This window comes from Ursus maritimus, unplaced genomic scaffold (genome assembly GCF_017311325.1).
Source record: "Ursus maritimus isolate PB19 unplaced genomic scaffold, ASM1731132v1 scaffold_32, whole genome shotgun sequence".
Lineage (NCBI taxonomy): Eukaryota > Metazoa > Chordata > Mammalia > Carnivora > Ursidae > Ursus > Ursus maritimus.
The window spans coordinates 14,497,906-14,518,183 of record NW_024425786.1 but is presented as its reverse complement, the minus strand read 5'-3'; the positions used below and the strand labels follow the sequence as shown (position 1 = coordinate 14,518,183).

General features: G+C 52.7%; 1 protein-coding gene across 1 annotated transcript in view; it reads left to right on the top strand.

Annotated features, from left to right (window-relative positions):
- PLA2G2C (phospholipase A2 group IIC) overlaps positions 1-19,290 on the top strand; it is a 26,683-nt gene extending 7,393 nt beyond the window's left edge. The window contains exons 3-7 of the mRNA XM_008694885.2: positions 1,525-1,629; positions 6,941-7,056; positions 8,982-9,126; positions 10,820-10,923; positions 18,888-19,290. Of these exons, the coding sequence (XP_008693107.1) occupies positions 1,525-1,629; positions 6,941-7,056; positions 8,982-9,126; positions 10,820-10,923; positions 18,888-19,057 (640 nt within the window). The 3' untranslated portion in view covers positions 19,058-19,290. The remainder of the gene's footprint in view (positions 1-1,524; positions 1,630-6,940; positions 7,057-8,981; positions 9,127-10,819; positions 10,924-18,887) is intronic.
- Positions 19,291-20,278: the final 988 nt, after the last annotated feature.

Below are 20,278 nucleotides of genomic sequence, written 5' to 3'. Positions count from 1 at the left end.
GGGGGGGGGGGCAGGTCCCGCCCGACCTGCTCAGTGTCCCGGGTTTGGGGAGAAGCTGCTGGACTGACAGATTTCCTGGGCACCCTCCAGGCTCAGTGACTGCTTTAGGGCTTGTGTTGAGTTGGGGCCTCTGTCTGCCTTGTCTGTTCTCAGTGCAACCCCTTCAACACCCAGTCCGTGACCTCACATCAGCCCCCCACTCCCTGCTGCATCTGGACCCTTGGTAATCAACTTCATCTGCCCCTGCTTTGCCCCTCCTAACCACAACCCCTATACTTCCAGCAACCCCAGTCACCTCTACCCCATTCGCCCTCTGCGCTTTCTCCCCGCCAGCCCACCAACCCCACCAACCTGCTTCTTCCCTGCCTTGTCCAGCCCACGGTCCTTTAGAGACTCCCCCATGCCCTTGTGCTGCTGCATCTCCCTCCCTCCTACCTGATGAAACTCCCATCAGTCCGCCTACACGCAGGGGCTGAAGACACCTTGACCAGTCCTAGACATTGGCATCATGGAATGGTGTGGTCTCCAACCTCCACTGGACCCTTAACGCCCTCGCACAGAAATCCTTCCACTTGCCCCAGTTCAGATCTGTCTCCTCTCTCCTCCGTGGCTATTTCAAACCTTGTCCTCTCTCCTGAAACCTCTCCCTTCTCCCCTGCCCCTCCTCCCACGCAGAAGAATCCCTACTTCCCTCTTCAGAGAGAATTAGAGGCCATCCTATGGAAGCCTTGTTAGTGTTCTGCCATCAGACTACACACTTGGCTGCTTTCCTCCATCCCTCCTGTTAGAATGGGAGGGGATGAGTCCTCTGACTCTGTCCAGGACCTACTGCTCCTCCAGACTGCCCGAAGCCAGTTCCCTGCCTCAGGGCCACACATGGACATACCCTCGCTACACTCCAGGTCTTTGCTCCTGCTGAACCCGATGTCTGGAAGATTCTTCTCCACCCTCCCCACACTTTGCCTCCTCCCCTCCTTCACCTAATGCCCACTTACCCTTCAGATCCCACCTTGATGATGAAGACTTTCTTCCAAAATGGAATTAAGATAGCTTCAGAAGGAGCCCTTACTGGGCTAGTATTGTCTGCCAGGCACAGTTCTAGACTCTTAGAATATGCAGATGAATAATTTCGTGACTATGTTATAGGAAGATAATGTTAGTAGACATCCAAGAACCAAATTATCAGAGGAAAGAATTAGGATTCGTTACCTAGCATTGTGGCCAGATATCCGCTATCTTGTGTATCCCAGACACACAGACACGGGATTTTGATAGGGCACGACTCTGACCTTCGTACAAGATGTTTACAGTTTGGTTGAGGAGACAGGTCACGTGCCCCTAAAGAGTTACAAATCAGATTGTTTTCAGTACAGCTGGACGTGGTTCTGTGCCACGTGACGGACACTGACAGGGAGGCCTTCGGGCGCGGGAAGGAGGGCATCATTTCAGCAGTGAGGTTTCTTCCCTTCTCAGCAAAACTGAACCTGACCTGTGGGAGCTCATGGTGGGCATGTCTCCTTCTAGGGTCACCCCCTCACCCGCCCTGGACATCCAAGGTGGCATCGGAGACCCCAAGAAGGTGCAGGAAGTGGCGGTTTTAGGAACTGTCGGCTTTGCAGCTCTGTGCTGGTGGCTTATTTCTTGTAAATGATTCTGTCAGAAATATCTAAGCAATGCTCTTCAGGCCTTCGACGCCCACCCAAAAAAGATTAAAGTAGATTCTTCATCAGCTATTTTAATAACACCTAAGAATTATGCAATCTTTTGGAAAATCAAATTGGCTTCTCCCTGCCGTGTGTGTGTGTGTGTGTGTGTGTGTGTGTGTCCATGTGGGCATGCACTAAAATGGTGCTGATGCCTCCGGTCTGTTTAATAATTAGCAGTACGTGCCCTTTGCTCCCTGGTGTCATGTTTGCACAGTACCAGGGGGAGGTTGGAGGGAGGGAAAGGGAAGGAGCCAACCAGCCAATTGCTGTGTCTTTCTGCTCTTTGAAGAGAGAGCTGACTTTGCTACCTTTGTCTCCCCTCTTTCTTTAAAGAGCATGTCTTCAAAGGACGAACCCTATAATGCCTGGTCTCTGGCACACTCGCAAAATGGATTCTCAGTAAACGTGGCCAGAGGCACCTGCCCTGCCAGCTTAAATGTGGACTCACCCTCCTTCCAGCCATGGTTCCCTTACTCCCCAGCTTTCTCCATGGGTTCCAGCCAGCTTGTTCCCCAAATGGGCCTTCAGTCTTTTCATCCCCAGGGTCTTTGCTCATGCCTGCCCCACCTTGCTTCCTTCCTTGAAGTCAATCCAAATTTACTGATCCTTCAAGGCCTCCGTGAAAAAGTCAACTCTTTCCTGGAGGGCTTTCCTGACCAACTCCTCTCCACTCCCAAACCTCGTGGGCTTTTGCTGATCCCTTTTGGTCCAGTGGAACATGCCCGAGAAGAATCATGCACCCTCACCAGGTCAGTTCCTCCAATCTTCAGTGCTCTCTTCCAGAAAGTCATCATGGGCCTCCTTTGCCAAAGAAAACAACTGACCATCAGGGTGGCAGAGAAATTCCAGAACCCCAATCTGGCTGATTCCACCCCATACTGCAGAGCCAAGCCCCACCCCCACCCCGGCATTCCCGTATGGCACCTTTACCTGTACCTGACTCTTGCACTGGTCGTGAGGTGGCAGGTGTGGCCCCTGGAATTTGAATCCTGGCTCCACCACTTGCTAGCTAGAGATCTTGGGTAGCTGATTACACTTCTCTGGACCTCGGCTTCTACCTCTATAGAATGTAGGTGGTTAAGAATGGGAGTGTGGTTAAGAATGGGGGTGATATCAGGTGCTACCTGTAAAGGTCTTAGCACAGTGCCAGGCACGTGGTGAGTGCTCAGTGAGGGTCAGTGCTCATTATCACGTTGGCTTCATCCTCCCACATGCCCCTCCTTCATCAGGCTATGAGCTCCTGGAGGCTAGGAACTTGCCTGTGTCTGAGTCCCCTGCTTTGCCCACACAGTGCCTGCATCATGGTTTCCAATCAGCAAACGAGAGTTCAATTAATGAAGAGACAATGCTGATTCCACAGCTGGATTTTCCACCGAGGGACCCGGCTGGCTGCCACTTAGTATACCCCAAGGATGTCTGGTTTGAAGTCTAAATGACCTCCCCCAGGGCTGGGCTGAAGGCAAGAGCTTCAGTGTCTCAGCAGCTTGTCCCCAAAGAGCAGTTGGCCTCTTTTTGAACTAGCAGCTTCTAGATTTTGGAGTCTATACCCAGTGTCCTATTCTGTCCTCGCTCTCATTAGACGTGTTGATTGAGACCACGGATAATCTTTAAGCAGAAGGGGGACCGGGTGCGCACTCTGGTAGAGAGGCCAAGAGGCTGGTGCCGCTACTATGCTTCGTGATGCATCAGCTTCCCAAGAGGCCCTGCAAGAGGGAAGTTTCTAGATAATGAAATCTACCTCTTGAAGTACTGCAGGTTTCTATTGTTTCCCCATATTATTGGAAAACATCCATAAATGTCGTGCCTCCTTCCCCGTCTCCTTAAGCAGGACATAGCAAACATGGTACCTCACCTTGGCTACGGGTGACCAAGCGCTTTCGACCTCAGGGACTTGTTGCGTCTTGCTGGCAATCCGTGGGGGGTCGGGCTCATTGTCTTCACCTCACGGATGATGAAGTCAAGGCTCAGGGACCTTAAATGGCTCTGCCAGGAAGTGGCGGAGCCTTGCTCCCACCCTCTTCTCCGACAGAGAATCTGGAGTTTTCGCTCAGCCCCTTTGCAGTCTTTTACACAGTGCAGCCTTTCCTTGACAACTTGCAGTCAACAACCACTCCAGGTGCGACGGTGCGGGTGGAGCTAGAACCATCGACCCCCACACTCACTGGCCCCAGCGTCGTAGGCTTGGCCGGTTATTGTTTTCATCACTTCTGTCTCTCCCTTGCCTGCCTACCAACAGCTGCCGCTCTAACTCCCTTCCTGTTCAACTGCTGGGTCTGAGAAAAGAGGCTGATCCTTTGCTGGAACTGTGTCTCAAGTAAGAGTGTTTGTGGCATCTGCTGGGATGCTCGGGTCGTTTTGGTTTTGTTTTCTCAGCTGTGTTTTGCATAGGTAGAGCCCACCGTGCAATGCCCCGCAGGGAAGCAGGAGAACAGCTCAGGGTTAGGAAGGCCGCCTTTGGCGTCCACACACCTGGGTTGAGTCCTGGCTCCGTCAATTTGCAGGGCAAAATACCTAACCCCTGCCAGTCTCTGTTCTCCCATCTAGAAACTGGGCTTGGTCATCTAGGCCACATGGGGAGCACTGGAAGAGGATTTAAGGCGATAATCTACAAGCCGTGCTTAGCGCATGCTGGCCCTCGGTAGGGTATAGTTTTGTTTATATTTCTGTAACTCGAAGCACAATCAGACTCTGATCATTTATTCATTCCTTCATTCATTCCTCAAATGCATATTTACTTCCCATCTCTCAGTGCCTGGCTTTCTTATCTGCACAGGGAAGGTGGTAGCAGTACTTCTCCAGCTGGGGGCCGTGAGGATTTACTGTCTGGGAAGAGCTCAGAAGCCACACAGGGAGTAGAAGGGTGACACAAAAGTGACTCAGCCTCGCCCTCAGTACTAGTACGTGCCAGGTTCCATGCATGCTGGCAGGCACTGGGAATAAAGAGGTGGACAAAATCAAGTGATCTTTGACTTATGGAGCTCATGGGTTCTTTCCTCTTTATTTTCTCCCCGGGGAGAAAAGTCTACCAATGTTTCAGCACCGTCTATGTCAGATGAATTGCTGGGTCTGAGGGCATCGCTCCCAGAGACCCGCCAATTCGCTGGCTGCTGCGCTGGAGGCTGGCACTGGAGTCCGTGCCGAGCTTCCCCCACCCCCTGCCATGCTCGAGCCCTTCATCACGTCCCTGGGCCGCTGGCCCTGTGCTCTCGCTTTTAGTTCAGCACAATCCAGAGCACCTGCAAGCAATTAGTCAAAGGAGAGAACCATGCCCGTCTTGCCTAAGTCATAGCCGTGGAGGCCGGTGTCTGTGAAAATGCGGTCATCCTCAAAAGGCCAGATGGGCAAGAGGTCTAGCAGGGAGCCTGGTGAGGTGGAAAGAGCTCTGAATTGGGGGGCTGGGACCAGAGGTTAAGTCCTGGTCCTGCCACTTGGTAGTTGTGTGTCACTTCTCCGAGCCTTGCTCTCCTCAGTTGCCAAACACGAAAGTGCTCTACCTGTCCAGTTGTATGAGGAACAGATAGGAGTGGAATACAAATTTAAGGTAATTCAAGGCCTCTCAAACTCCTCCTTTTGGAGGTGAGTTCACTGCTTATCACTCTACAGTGGGCTTAGATTGGCCTCCCTGGACACAGACTCTGAGACAGAGAAGTGCGTTCTCAGGAGGCTCCCAGGAGAGACACCTGTCGGGAAGTGAACAAAGCATGGTTGGAGAGAGGGAGAAGCTGACACACAGGAGAAGCTGATGCACAGAGGGAGAAGCTGACACACAGGGAGAAGCAGACACTCAGAGGGAGAAGCTGACAGAGAGGGAGAAGCTGGCACACAGAGGGAGAATGTGACACTCAGAGGGAGAAGCTGGCACACAGAGGGAGAAGCTGACACACAGAGGGAGAAGCTGGCGCACAGAGAGACACCGATTTCATTGCTGGTAACGCACCCAAGTCCCTTTCTTTGTCTTTCCAAAGCGTCATCACCTGCTCGATTAAAAGACATGTGTGCCTTCTTCTTGGACTGCACCATCACACGGTTATTTTTGCAGACTCAGAAGAGGAAAGGGAGCCAGCCTGTAGAAATGGAACCTAATTTAAAAACCTCCCTGCGGCACTTGGAACAGAGTCTGGCTGGGACCAGGCCCGGTCAGGCCCGACCCTTGCAGCCTCCACCAGAATCTGGCCAGAGAGGGGCAGAAGTAGCAGAGATGCCTGATGAACTGGCCCGGGGCTCTGCAGCAGGACGCTCATTTTGAAGTTTTCCTGGGAAACTTTGTCACAGGGAGTAAATCTAGCCAAAGCTCTGTGCCTGCCAAATTCTCTGGGCTCAACAGAACTATTGTTCATACTCCGAGTCCTGCTGTTATCAGATTTAGCCTGATTTCTGATGGGCCACGTCAAGACCACTTGCATTTAGAGAGAGCTGTTGCCCGAACAGGGGAGGGGGGGCTCCTTGGGACAACAGGGGACCCTGAGCCCTCCTCTGTTGTTCTGTGGGAAGCAAGCCACATACGAGGACCCTTAGCATTGCTAACAGTAATAAGAGGGGTGCGTTTCGCGGACATAGCATTTTACAGTACCGAGCAGCTTTTCCTGCATGGTTTCCATTGCTCCCCACCCCGAGTCTGTGAAGCTGGGGGCTCTGTGGGTTCAAGGAAGCTGTTCTGACTCTTGTTTCTGTTTCTAAAGCAATGGCAAAGCCTCTCAGTTTGTGAGGATTAAATCATAGAATACCCGGGAAGACCTTAAAAAAAACAGCACTTGGCATTGAGTAACTTCTTAATAAATGTTTGAAATTACTGATAGGTATCTTAGACTCACTTGATAGGAGGGGAAGCCGAGATTTAGAGGGGCTAAACTCCTGAATGAGATACCTGATACCAAGGAAGGAAGACACGGGCAGTGGGGCCCACCGTGCAAGTGGGGCTAGACTTCCTGGCCCGGAATTTCCATCATGGACCCCCTGGATGCCTTTAAACTTGGAAGCAAGAGGAAATACTGACTCCTCAAAAGAAAAAAAAAAAATGAAAGAGATGAAGGGATGATGTTGCCAGAAAAAGAAAAGAAACACTTGCACTTTTCAGACAACTGAGCCCTTCGTATCTTTATATTTAGGTCTAAATACCAGAAGGGGTATCATATTCAGAGATAATTAGGTTTGAAAAAGATCCTTTTGCTCTGAGCCCTGCGCTGTGATTGGGGTTTTGCACCCGCATGGCCTCGCCTCATTTTGGTCATTTTCAGGAGTTCGGCTGGCAGACCCCTCATGAGCAGAGAAAGGTGTGATCGTGGAGCCTCCGACCTCCTGGTGTCCTCGGGAATGAAGGCCATCGGGATTCTCGTGGTCTTTGCCTCCTGCCGTAAGTAGTACGGAGCTGGGAGAGCTCCAGGGCTCTGTCCTCCTGTCTGGGTGTCTGTGTCTCAGGGCGGCCCCTCCTGACGTGGCATCAGGTGAGGGGAAAATCAGGTGTCCCTCAAAATAGAATCAGGAGTGGAACAGGCTTCCACCAAAGCCCTCCTCCTTCTGTTTCTTCTACAAAATGGGTTGGTCCCAGCATTGGGACCTCACAGAACTTTAAGAAAATCAAAGGTTGCTAACCATTTGCTAAGAAAAAGGGCCTTGACTACTGTTTTACCACACATCCCCTTCGGGAACCTTTTTTCTTTTCTTTTCTTTCCGTTGCCTTTGTTTAAAGTCATGTAGATTCCAGAACAAAAACGCAGACATATATCTAATTTAGGGACAATTAGTTCTCATCAGAAAGTCTCTCTTATGGTGACTTATGGAATAATGGATAATTATAAGTCATTGCTACCAGGAGATCAGGTAACACACCCCTGCACAGTGAGAAAGAACTTACTAGCAAACCGCGTTGGGTTTGCTGGAACACTCTTTGACTCCGATGAGTTTCATTAGTAGAGATTTCTCCAGATCCATTTATCTGTCTGTTTCTGCTGTGTAGCTTTTGCGTCCCTAAGTCAAAATGTCAAAACTGGAGCTCCCATTTTCCCTTTAGTCCGTGGTGGGATTTACAGTTTTCAAGATCATGGTGGGGGGAGAGAAGCCCAAATGCAGAGAGGACCCCTTCCGCCGCCCCCACGATTGGCCCTCCACGAGATCAGTGCCGGAGGTGACCCTGGCCTCTCTCCAGGGGCTGTTTGGACAGCAGTGACCACCCCGGGCTTCCACCCCCTCTGTCGTGCTTTAGGACAACAAAACCACAGTTGCACGTGGGTTTCCTGTGAACGTGTCCCAAACCCCTCTGTCTCTGTGTTTCTTCCTCAAGCTCACGTTTTCATGTTATTTGATTGCAAAATTAACATATGCGGGTAATTAAAAAGTAAAATAAGTGAGTATAGCAAGATAAAGCTACTTTTCATCCTTCCCAGACCCTAGTCCTTTTCCTACACACAGATGTAACCACTCTTAAGAGTTTGATAGACATGCTTCTAGGCTTTTCCACACATATATTTTGACCATTTTAATAGAAAAGTAATACCTGTGCATTGTAAAAAAAAAAAAAAAGTCAAACAGCATAAAAGTATATAAATGGTGTCTATCTTCTTCTCCACCTACTTCCTCAATCCCACTGCCCGGAGAGATTGCTATTAAAAGTAGATGTTTTCAAGACACAATTTAGTTATTCTCCCTCTGTCAGTGGATATGTGGGTGGTGTTCAATTTTTTGATACCACAAGGGACGCGTTGCAGCAAACATTCCTCTGTGTGTGTGTATATATGTGTGTGTGTGTGTGTGTGTGTGTGTGTGTGTGTATTCTTCCCCCACTTTCATAAACATTCTGTAGAAGTAAAAATTGCCGGGTCCATGTATATTTGCCATTAAAAAAAATAGATTGAGGGCATCTTTTCTGCTTCTTAAGTGTTTTACTTCTCCTGTGAGATTGTAAATGCCTGACGGTATTTGTAGGAACTGGCATCTCTGGCTTTGAACTTCTCCCTTTAATGTTGCATCAGACCCAAGGGTGTTTCTGCCTCGGATAGCGGTTTCTCGCTTGGCGGGGGAAGACATAGTTGATGGTAATGTCCTGAACGTCGTGGAGGCTGGGTTCTCCTCCCGGGCTAGCAAGAAGCTGGCTGTGGGACACAGTGTTCTGATCCTATTACTTTCTCCGGTGAAAGGGGCTGATGATCCCAGCCATGCCCGTGTTTGGGGGCATGTTTTGGGGTCTCCTGATGTCTCGGATGCAAGCGCTCTAGGGACGGGTCGCCAGGCTGGCACTGTTCTCACTACCCCATGTCTTCGTTCTTATTTTCTGGCTGGCAGTGATGGCCCCTGCCCATGGCAGCTTCTGGCAGTTTCAGAGGATGGTCAAACACATCACAGGGCGGAGTGCCTTCTTCTCCTATTATGGATACGGCTGCTACTGTGGCCTTGGGGGCAAAGGGACCCCGGTGGATGACACTGACAGGTGAGTCCGGAGGCTCCAGGCCTGCTTTCCTTTTTGCATTGAAACCCCGCGCCTGCCTGCGGTGAGGCGGGATGTCAGGACTCTTGCACGACAAGTGACAGAAGCCCATTTGAGGTTCGCAGCTCTGCAACCACATCTTGAAATCCTTGCGTTCGAACAACACGCCCCGACTTCTCGTGTTGCACCAGGCCTCGAAAATTAACTAGTCAGTCCTGCTCAGAGCTCCAGAAACGTCTTCAATTCTCAAACGTCACGGCAAACGTGATCTTCGCTCAGCAACCCAGTTTTTAGGATTAGACCACAGCAAGGCTGCCCTGCTGTCTCCCGGGCCGAATTCCACATTCCGGGAGAGAGAATCCCCGTGGCCCAGTTTGGAAAAGTTGTCCATCTGGGCGAGGCCACATGGCCCAACGTGGCTGCCAGGCCTACTCTTCAGCCTGGGGGTGGGGAGCGTGAGTCCCGAGAAGGTTGGTATAAACTGGCGAGGGCAAGGGAAAGTAGGAGACAGGGTAGTTTGCCCATCATTCATTTGAAGGAATAAGAAACGAGGTGTGTCTCCCCACTTTTAACCTTGAGTGGATAAATATGTCCCAGCAGCAGCACCTAAAATGTCACTCCTAGAGCTTGAGTCCTCTGGGACTCAAGGGGACTCCCCTTGAGCGGCTGGGCTCCTGAGACCATGGAATATTCCAGCCGGAGGGATCCCAGAGCCCTACGGGGGCAGTGACACTGATGGAACCCCCGTCATGTGCCGAGCACTGGGATCAGTGATTTGCACATGGGGCCTAACTTAATCCTTCCATCCAGAGGCCAAGGCAGTGATACCAACCCCGTCTTGTACAGGCAGCAACCATGAGGACCCACTAAACCACCACGGCAAAGCCTAACAACACACCAGCCCCTGAGGGGCCAAGTCAGGATTCGGAACAAGTATTTGCCTGTCTCCAAGTCCAGGACCTTTGACTCTCTGTCCCTCTCCTTCCAAGCCCAAAGGCTGATGGCAATTTTAACACCATGAAACAAAGCTGACAAACAGCAAAGAGCCCACTCGCAGGTAGGGATGGCGAGACAAAGGACTGAAGCTCAGAGCATTTGCTTTTCTGTCCTTAGAACCCAGTTCCCGGTCCTGTCCCAGTTGTTTTCTCTTCTTGGTGTCCTCCCTTCCTTCCCCAGGCCACTCTGAGCATCGTGAGAACAAGGACTGAAGGACTATGGGTGTTTTTGCTGACCCCTGTCTCCTCAGGGACTATCACAGTGCTTGGCACATAGTAGGTGCTCAGGAAAAAGTCATTACATGAATGACCAGGTCACATGGACCTAGGTTTGAGCCCCGTGTGTGTGTGTGTGTGTGTGTGTGTGTGTGTGTGTGATTTTCCAGCCGTATAATTTTAGGAAATTCCCCTGTTGAGATCTCATCTCCTCCCCTACAAAAATGAGGACAACAATCACACTTCACGGGGTTACACGGAGGAGCCAATGAGATAGCAGAAGTTACTAGAAAGGGCTCACTAAATGTTAGTGGTTATGTTTATATTGTTAATATTTTCAAGAACTTACCTCCTTATCTTCAATGCCTTCTCACTCTGGGGAGGAGGCAGGGGCATCCTTTCCAGGTTCCACCCATGGTACCCCCGCCCCGACTGATGGATGCCCCAGGGCCTGTCCCCCTCACCTGCTCTGGTCTGGCCCCCAGATGCTGCCTGGCACATGATTGCTGCTACGGGAAGTTAAAGCAGCTCGGCTGCCAGCCCATGCTGAACAGCTACCAATTCCACATCGCCAATGGGACCGTGGTCTGTGAGTAGCCCTCTCTGCAGGGACATGGCTTTGAACCTGGGCCTCTCCTTCATGTCTCCCTCCTGGCAGAGGAGTGCTTTGAGATGGAGAGTGACAATTCTAGGAATCGGAGCTTCTTGGGTGTCCTTGCTTGGTCTCTAGTCTCTCCTGTCCGTGGCTGTACCTCCAGCACCTCGGGGAGCATGGAGCGTGGTGCCTGGGGTACAGCACCTGCTCAGTAAATAGTTGTTGACTTGAGATTACATTGAATCTTGCAGCTTTGCTTGGCAACTGTTGCTGTTGAGAACATTCCTCGTGTCTGTCATGTGTTAACAAAGCAGCTCAGTTGTCTTTCAGTTGAAAAAATATTTGTTTAGGGCGAGGACATGCCAAGCACGGGTAGGTGCCGTGGGGGGACACAAAAGTAAATAGGAGGGGTCGGGGAAAGGAACTCATGTGTCATCGAGGCCCTTCAAGGAGGAGGGCAAAGGACAAGGGCAGGCAAGTACTGAGTGTCCAGCAGGTGGGGAGTGGCCCCCGATATCCCGGAGCATGTTCTGGGGCTGCTGGGGTGTGGGTGTGTGTAGGGCAAGTTTGGTCTAAAGAGCAAGCACATTTGAAGTCCCTGGCTGTAGCTTTCTTGTGAATGCCACTCATTCCGTGGAGCCAGTGATTTGAATGCCTCTTAGGGCAACTGGCCTCCTCCCTGGCCTTGTGGACTTGCACGATCCACTTTTCTCCCTATGTGTACTTGCGCTTGGCTGTATGTCGGAGTTCACCTGTCTCCTCCTGAGGTCAGGTAACCACCACCTCCCTGCCCTTTATCTCCCCCTTAGAGTGGGTACTCAGCACCCAAAACCCAGGCTCCCCAATGCCCCCCCCCCCAATGCCAGGGCCCCAGCTCAGGACACACCAAGACTGGCCAAGTGTTAGGACTATGTGGTGTTCCTGGTTCAGTGGTGAGACCTCAGCTGGGGGGCTGGCGGCTCAGAGCCCCACAATGGGAGGACAGACGGTCTGCTTTTCAGCCTCCACAGCCCCTGGCCCCCATGCACACTGTCGTTGGGAGAACCCCCATTTCCCACGTGAGTTCAGGGAGACTTCTGTGTTGGAGCTCTCGGGTCATGACGGTGCTCATACCTAAAGCCGTGTGTCTTCTGGGAGATCCCACAGACCACGTGCAGGGGATGGGATGGGATCAGGGCCCTAGTGGGGGGGCAAGGGGAGGGGGCTGGGGGAGGTTGCCCCCAAAGTGTTCTTTACTTTGGTACGTGATGCCCTCGGAGGCAGGGACTGAGTTTCTGGCTGCCTCTTCCCACCCTTCTGGGCCCCGCTTGGCCGGAGTCAGGGGGACAAGCCTGGCGGTTGGCTGGAACGGGCGCACACACAAAAAAGGTGCCTCTGACTCTTCTCAGCCTGGCTCATGGTCTCACTTCCATATGGTTTCTTCTCATCTCTTTGCCTCTTGATCATAACATCTGTCATGTCAAGTGTTACCTTAAAGTGCTTGAAAAGTTACCACTTTTAGAGAAAATATCCTCGAGGAGCTCTGTCCTCTGATGCCCCCATAAAGTGCAGGGATGGGGAAAGAAGGGAAAAGGTGATCTGAGAAGGGGAGTAGAATTTCAGCAGGTGCAGAGCCCCAGCCCCACTGTGGTCCCAGGCTTGGGGCAAGCCTCTGCCCTCTGCACCTGGGGCAGCTGCTTTATTATTATTATTATTATTATTATTATTATTATTATTATTACTATTATTATTTTAGCAGCTTCTTTAGCAGCCCTCTTCCCCCTCCCAGGTAGGGCCAGAGCCACAGTCTGGGACTCCAGGAGATGGGGGAGAGAGTGATCTGAGGGAGAGGCTGGAGCCCTCCCCCCCCCACCGAGGTGGCACCCGGAAACATCCTCTGTTCGGCATCCACTAGGTGTTGGGGTGGGGAGTCGCAGGAAGGGGCTAGGAGCTGGGCTGGAAGGTCTGCAGTCTGGGCTGTCCTTTTCACAGACACTGCCAGGCAACAAGTTGCCCCCAAAGCTTGAGTGGACCTCCCGGAGTCCAGAGCTCTGCTTAAGGAGTCAGCATGGGGAGGGGGCAGGGGCTTCCGCATCACCAGCGGGACATCAGCACCCTCCTCCTCAGCTGACCCAGCCAGTGAGTACCAGGCCAGCCCCCCATCCTCCCCACCTCACCTCCCAGGAGCAGGGCTAGGAGCTGGGTGATCTGGGTTCTGATCCTGGGTCTGCTGAGCCCACACACCAGACCCAGGCACATTCATTTACTTGTCCAGTATTGCTTGAGTGCCTACTGGATGCTCATTCAGGGCCAGTGCTGTGCAGGGGCTGGAGCGCAGAGCAAGGCAGCCTCAGGTCCTGCTCTCCTGGCATTCTCTAGAGCCAAAATCTTAACCCCCAGGATATACCTTTGAGGTGGGCATGGTTATCAAGAAGGACCCTGAGGCTCAGAGAGGTTAGCTGAGATGGCCACGGTCACACAGCCAGGGAAAGAAGAATCATGAGTCGGACCCAGGTTGTCTGGTCCCAGAGCTGCTGCTCCTGCCTCACACTGCTCTCCCCAGTATTGGGGCTGCCAGGAGGGTGTTGGGGGGATGCACTTGGTTGGAGGGCTCCCACAAATGCAAGTCTTGTTGTCATCAGAATGCTCAGCACCGGCCCAGGGGACAGCAAAAGGCAGATGGACTTGGCTCCCCTGTAATGCCCCAGATCTTTCTGTTCTAGCTTTGTGTCCCCTGCTAAGAGGCCCTGAGACAGCACATGTTTGGAGTCAGGCAGAGCTGGGTCCGAATCCCAGCTCCACCGCTTCTAGCTGGGTAATTGCACAACTGCCCTGAGCCTTAGTCTCCTCGTCTGTAAAATGGGGATAATAATCTGCACTTCATAAAGTTACTGAAGTAACCCCATTAAAGAGTCTGGCCTATAGCAGGTGCCTAGGTAATGCCTTTCCTTTTAGAAGAGGAGACTTCTTTTTGCACCGAAGTTTTCTTTTCCCCTTTACTTTTGCAGAAAAGCATTGGGATTTTCTTCATTACTGTTAGGAGCTTTCGCTGAAGTCTCTCCCCTGCACCTGTACCCCCTCAAGCTAATGTCATTAACTCCCTAGAGAAGAAAAGCGCTTCTCCCCTGACCCCAGTTACACTGCGTTCGAAGAGCTGCTGAAAGGGTTAACTGCCTACCCCCACCCCCACTCCAAATTCTGAAATCTTGTACCCAGAGCCTGGCCCCGGGTTGCCTAGCAACCAGCAGCTGATCCGGGATGCAGTTTGTGAGCAGGGAAGGGAAAGGAGAAAAACAACTTGGCCTGTCCATGTCTTTAAATGTCACTGGGAGATCAGTGCAGAGAAAGGCCTATAACTCAAGCCCTGGGGCCAATTTGCCAGGTGGGGAAGGCCACCCTCGAGCAACCAAGAAGGTTGTTATCCCTCCTCTGAGTGGGCTTACATAAGTACTTGGCATTTGCAAGGGACTTTAAGATTAGCCAGCAGAGACACACACCCCCCTCCACCCACATAGGCATGTATGTGTTGTGCAGGGGTCATGGGAGGCAGAGAGAGACCAGGTTCCAGCCACTGGTCCCCTTACACCTCCATGTCTGAGCCTCTGACTTCTCACTCCACCAACGAGGGAAGGTGAACATGGTAACCACTGGAATTTGTGGTTTGCAAAGCTCTTTCTCCTTCATTACTGAATGTATTCCTCACGACACCTCCACTCGCTGACACATCACCCTTTTTTTCTCCTAGCATTTGTCTCTACCTGAAATTACCTTGTTTGTTTATGCATCCGCTCCCCCGCCAACCAGAATGTGAGTTCCAGGGGAGCAAGGAACAAGCCTGTCTTGTGTGGGGGGCACTCGTCTTCATTAGAACCCACAGAGAAGGACGCCCTGGGAGCTATGCAACATGGGGTCTGCTTGCTCAGAACTGTACCTCCAGCACCTAGAAGCCCAGGCACATGTTAAGACCTCAGTACCTGTTTGATGAGTGAATGAATGAACTCATGAAATAGTTAATGCAAGTGTCTGTTTCCCGGTTTGAAAGCCAAGGAAACCGGCTTGGGGACAAGCAACTTGCCTGAGACCCTAAAGAACCCAGGCGGTGGGTCTGGGTGGAGAACTGGCTTCCCGTTTCCTGGGAAGCTGCCCCACAGAGGGTAAAAGTCCAGCCAGTGGGGCAGCAGCAGCTGGGGATAGAGGGCTTACTGCGTGTTTAGGGCTGCAGGTGTGCAATGAGAAGACAAACTCCCTGCCCAGGGAGCTTGCCTCCAGGGAGGGAGTCAGGCCCCCCAAAATCAGAAATAAAGTGCGCTCAGGTATTGACCAGTGCTGCAACAAAGCAACCAGATACAAAATGATGATGACAGGGAGAGGGAAGGATGGCTACTTCAGGTGGCTGAAGAAGCCCTCGCAAGGAAGTGGCACTTAGCCAGTGCGGCAAGAGCAGAGGTAAAGGGCAGCAGGGCCTTGGAGGCTGGTGTCGCATGGGGAATGGGTCCGCAGGGCTGGGCCGACGGGTGAGGAGGGTGCCTTCTCCTTCCATTGCAGGGGAAGCCACCAGAGTGTTTGAAGCAGGATATGCTCTGCTCTTGCTTTAGAAAGATCATTCTGGCCACTGTCCAGGGTAGTTGGGGAGCCAGGGAGGAAAGATGGGGAGCCATTAGTGAGCACTGGGGAGAAGCTGCCACAGGGTGGTGGAGTAGAGAAGGAGAGGAGTGTCTGATGCTGGGTGTTTTGGAGGTCAATTGTCAGGAGCTGCTGATGGATGAGATGCGGGGTGGGAAGGAAAAAGAGACGGAATCCAAGGCTCCCGGCCCGAGCAGCTGTAGGTAAGGTGCCGTCCGAGCTTGTGCAGATGGGGAAGAACAGGCTAGGGAGACACAGCAAACACTTGGCATGAGCCTTCTTGAGTTCAAGATGCCTATCAGACACCCGACGGGAAAGTCAAGTGGACAGGAACATATTGGAGTCCAGAGCACAGGCTGGGATGAGAACCCAAGAGTCATGGGCATTCAGATGGCATTTATTATTTTTTTATAAATAGATTTTATCTATTTGAGAGAGAGTGTGTGTGCACGAGCAGGGAGGAGAGACAGAGGGGAGGGGCAGAGGGAGAAGCAGACTCCCCACTGAGCAGGGAGCCCGATGTGGCACTCAATCCCAGGACGCTGGGATCATGACCTAAGCTGAAGACAGGTGCTTAACCAACTGAGCCACCCAGGCGCCCCTCAGATGGCATTTAAAGCCCTGAAACCAAACCAGAGGCCTAGGGAGAGAATTTAGAGAGCAGGGCGGAGGCCCGGGGCACAGGCAGGTAGAGGCCTGGCAGGAGCCCGGGTTCTCCGCGACAAACATTCCTGTACAGCGTCCTGCCACGTCCCATTTGTGGAAGTCTACTTCACGGACTGAGCAAGCCGGCCCCGAAGCCACCAGTTCCCTTCTTCATGTCTCAGTTCGTGCCTCAGAATCTCCACTAGCAACCTGGAAGCCGCAGGAACTGGATTCAGGCTGGTTTGGGAAAGATGGCTTGCGAAGAAGACATTTCTCAGCCCGGGGCTGCCTCTCCTTCCAGGGCTCAACTGGCCTCGTCTGGCCATGGCTGTGGGATGCTCCAGAAAGGATATAGCCCGCAGCCGTTGACCCCTGTTCAAGATCGGTTCCAGCGGGCCTGGGGCCCAGGCGAGGCGTTAGAGGTCGCACTGTGCATCAGGAAAGGGTCATACTCTGTGTGTCAGAAAGGCTCAGACAGAGCAAGAAAGGGACAGCGAAGTGAGAGAAAGGACAAAGTACAGGTGAGATGGAAGAGAGGAAGACAGGAACAGAAGACAGAGGTAACCAGAAAGAGGGCAAGGAAGAGGAGGGGGTCGAGGCAGAGTGACAGCGCCCTGGGTGAGTGACAGGCCCTTTCCCGAGGAGAGCAAGGTTGAAGGGGGCAGTGCCCTGCATCCAAGTAGCCCCCCGAGGACACCAGCGATGAGTCCACGTGGGCCCCTGGAGACCACGGTGGCCACCCCAGAGGGAAGCAAGGGGTGTGCTGGGTACGAGGGAGGCCAGAGACCCGGAGGAGACAGGGGCTTGGGAGGGGCTCCTAGGGAAGCTGGGGCTTGATGGATCCTGGAGGATTTTCACAGATGGAAAGAGGGAGTGGGAGGGCAAAGGTGACCCAGGTGTCAGGAACAGTGGGAGTGGCAGGAGCCGAGAACCAGGGGCGGGAACATCCCTGGCGCATTTCGTGAGGGTGCACGGAGGGCACAGCTGAAGCGTAGGACGGCTGTCGACGTGCGTTGAGAAACCAAAGTCTCCGGGGAGATGCAGGAGGACAGCTTGCTGCAGGAATTGGACTTCAGAGGGAGAAAGGCAAACAAACAGAGGACAGCCAGCACTGGGGCCGACTTCAAAGGGCTCCTCCTCTTCCCAGATGCATCACCATCATCATCATAAGCACTTACAGAGCACCTGCCATGTCCAAACCACTCCCTCTGTACACAGCTGTGAAAACCCCCACGACGAGCCTGGCACCGTTATTTATTTTTGACACTATTATAGTTTTTATCATCATTTTGTAAATGAAGATACTGAAGCTTACTTGCCCATGATCAACAAACGGGAGTCTGGCTGCCGCCCTTCCTCACCCCCAACCCTTAGAAGAGAGCAGAAAACACACACACACACACACACACACACACACACACACACACACAGAGCACTACAGCTCTGACAGCTAAATAAAAGATCCCCATCTAGTGGTGACTCGGCCAAAGGACAGACACTCAATCCCAATGGCCCAGGCAGAGGTGGCATTCATTTTTCAGCGACCATCGGTTGAGCACCTACTATGTGCCGACACCAGTTCTGCATGCTGGGGATACTGTGACGGCCGAGACAGGCAAAGCCTCTGTCTCACAGAGCTCACGCTTTGTCGAGGGGAGACAGACACTTGCAAGTAAACACATAAGAGATGCACGGGTTGTACAAAGCACAGTGAATGAGACAGACGGGATGTGCGGGAGAGTGGCTGGAGGGAGCTCTAGGTCGGGGATCAGGGAGGACCTCTCTGAAGAGGGGAAATCTGACCAAGACCCAAAGGAGGAGACAGAGCCAGTCACTTGAAGATCCTGGAGACGAGTGTTTTAGACACAACAGTGAGAGCAAAGGCCCTGGGACAAGAGGGAGCCAAGCATGTGATAGAGAGGCCTGTGTGCCCTGAGCAGGGTGAAGGACAGTGAGGACGGAGGGGTTAGCGAGGCTCGGATCATGGCAAGGCTGCTCTCGGGCCCCAGGTGAGGATTTGGATGTCTTCCCCCAGTACTAGGAAACTGCACTGGGGCTTGAAACAGGAGAGTGGACCTGGTCAGGGTGAAAGTTTAAGAAAGTCCCTGTTTGTTTCTTCCGGTTAGGGAGGAAGAGCAGGTGGTGACAGGAACTGGGGTGGTGGCCAGGAAGGTGGAGAGAAGAGGGAGGAGCATGAAGTACTTTAAACAGAGACATTGTGGCGCTTGCTGTGGCCTGGATGTGCAAAGTGGAGGGCAGGGAGGAGCCCAGGCTGCTGCTCACTTTCTGGCTCGAGTAGGAGGTGGTGCCGTTTGCGAGCCACGAGCGTGGGTGAAGGACAGGTTGGTGGGTGGAGGGAGCGCTACATCGAGTGTTCTTTCTTGAACGCCTTAAGTTGGAGTTGCCTGAGACGTCCCAGCGAGATGTCAAGCAAGCAGCTGGATGTATGAGGTGAGTTCTGAGAAAGTGGGTCCCGTTTCCTTGGCGTGCGTGCCCACTCAGGGCACCCCTCCGTGCAGCCCAGCCATTTCCTTTCAGGCTTCTCTTTACTCCAGGCCTCGTGGCATATCTAGGTGTGACCAGGGACCCAGGAGACGGACTCCCAATTTCTTCCCTTTCTGTTTTCAACCCTTGACCCTTTGCAGCAAGTCCCTGTTTTCCCCAACCTTAGAACCGAGGAGAGCCTCCAGTGACCCTTTCTCTCTCTGCAGGTCAGTGTGCCCTCGGCCCCGGCGTCAGCTGCCCCTGTGGGCGGCGGGCATGTGAGTGTGACCGGCAGTCTGCATACTGCTTCAGAGAGAGCCTGCCCACCTACGAGAAGAACTTCAAGCAGCTCTTCTCCAGCCGGCCCCGCTGTAGCAGGCGTAAGTTCCAGTGCTAGGCAGCCACGGGCCCCCTCGTCGATCAGCACGGGCTCCGGTGCCACCTGTCCTTCCAGAAGCCTTCTCACGCCATCCCCAAACAGGCCCTGGTTCTGCAGTCACCCTTCAGCACATGGCCGAGGGTACTCCTCTGTCACTCGACACCAGGGGGCAGCCGATCAGCAATGGGAAAGATCAAATCCTGGCATGCGGATGGAGGGAGACAGTCCCTACGCACAGACACAAATAAATACCACTTTCTGATAGTCGTTAAGTGCTAAGAAGCAATCCAACAGGTGACAGAAATGGAGAGATATTCCCAACCCCCCACCCAGGAATTTCCAAGAGGGGAAAAGGACGCAGGATCTACCCTAAACTCTCCCTCCACCCCTCCTTCAAAATCAGGATGCAGGGCGGACTTGGGAACCGGGCAAGCAACCCGCATCCAGCTGGGGGCAGAGTAGGGATCCCGCCAAACGCCGTCATGGCACACAGCCAAGGAGCTAAGAGATGCGCTTGGACTTTGTTTCTCCTCTGTTCAGGTCCTGCTCTCTGAAATCCCTCAGGCAGGAAAAAATAATGCCACTTCCATCTCCCCGGAGACAGAGCATGAGGATATCCACAACCATCACTGTCACGTGGGTGCCATGGCCAGGAAGATGTCACAGAGATGGAGAAAGGGCCTGGAAGAGGGCATCAGAGGGACCTGAAATTTCCATCCAAATTCAGGAGCCCCTAGTGATATCAGACTTAAACTCTAATGAACACCAGTGTGACCTGGGCTGAGCAGACTCTGTTCTTTATAATGCTCAACTGGCATGGCAGAATGCAAAATTGGCCACAGTCGTCCTTACCTCTCTGCGTCCTTTCCCTCGTGAAGGAGTGCTCAGCTTTGCCCATCAGGAAGTAGTCTGTTTTTCGCAGTGGTTGAATCTGAACTCCGTGCTGGCTTTGTGAATAACTTTGGTCAATAGAATGTAGTGGAACGAATGGATGCTCTACCAGTTCCCGAGCCTAGGCCAAGGAGGCCTGGTGCTCTACTCTCCCAGGACGCCAAGCTCTGCCGAGAGAAAGCCTGGGCTGCACGCTGGCAGGTGGGACCAGAGTCCTTCAGCCCAGATTTTTCCCTCAGACCTCAGACACAGAAGAGCACTTGGCGAGGGTCGGCAAACCCCACTCATTGTTGACCATGACCCACAAGACAAGCTCATTGGAACCCAAACAATGGTCCGGCTGAGCCC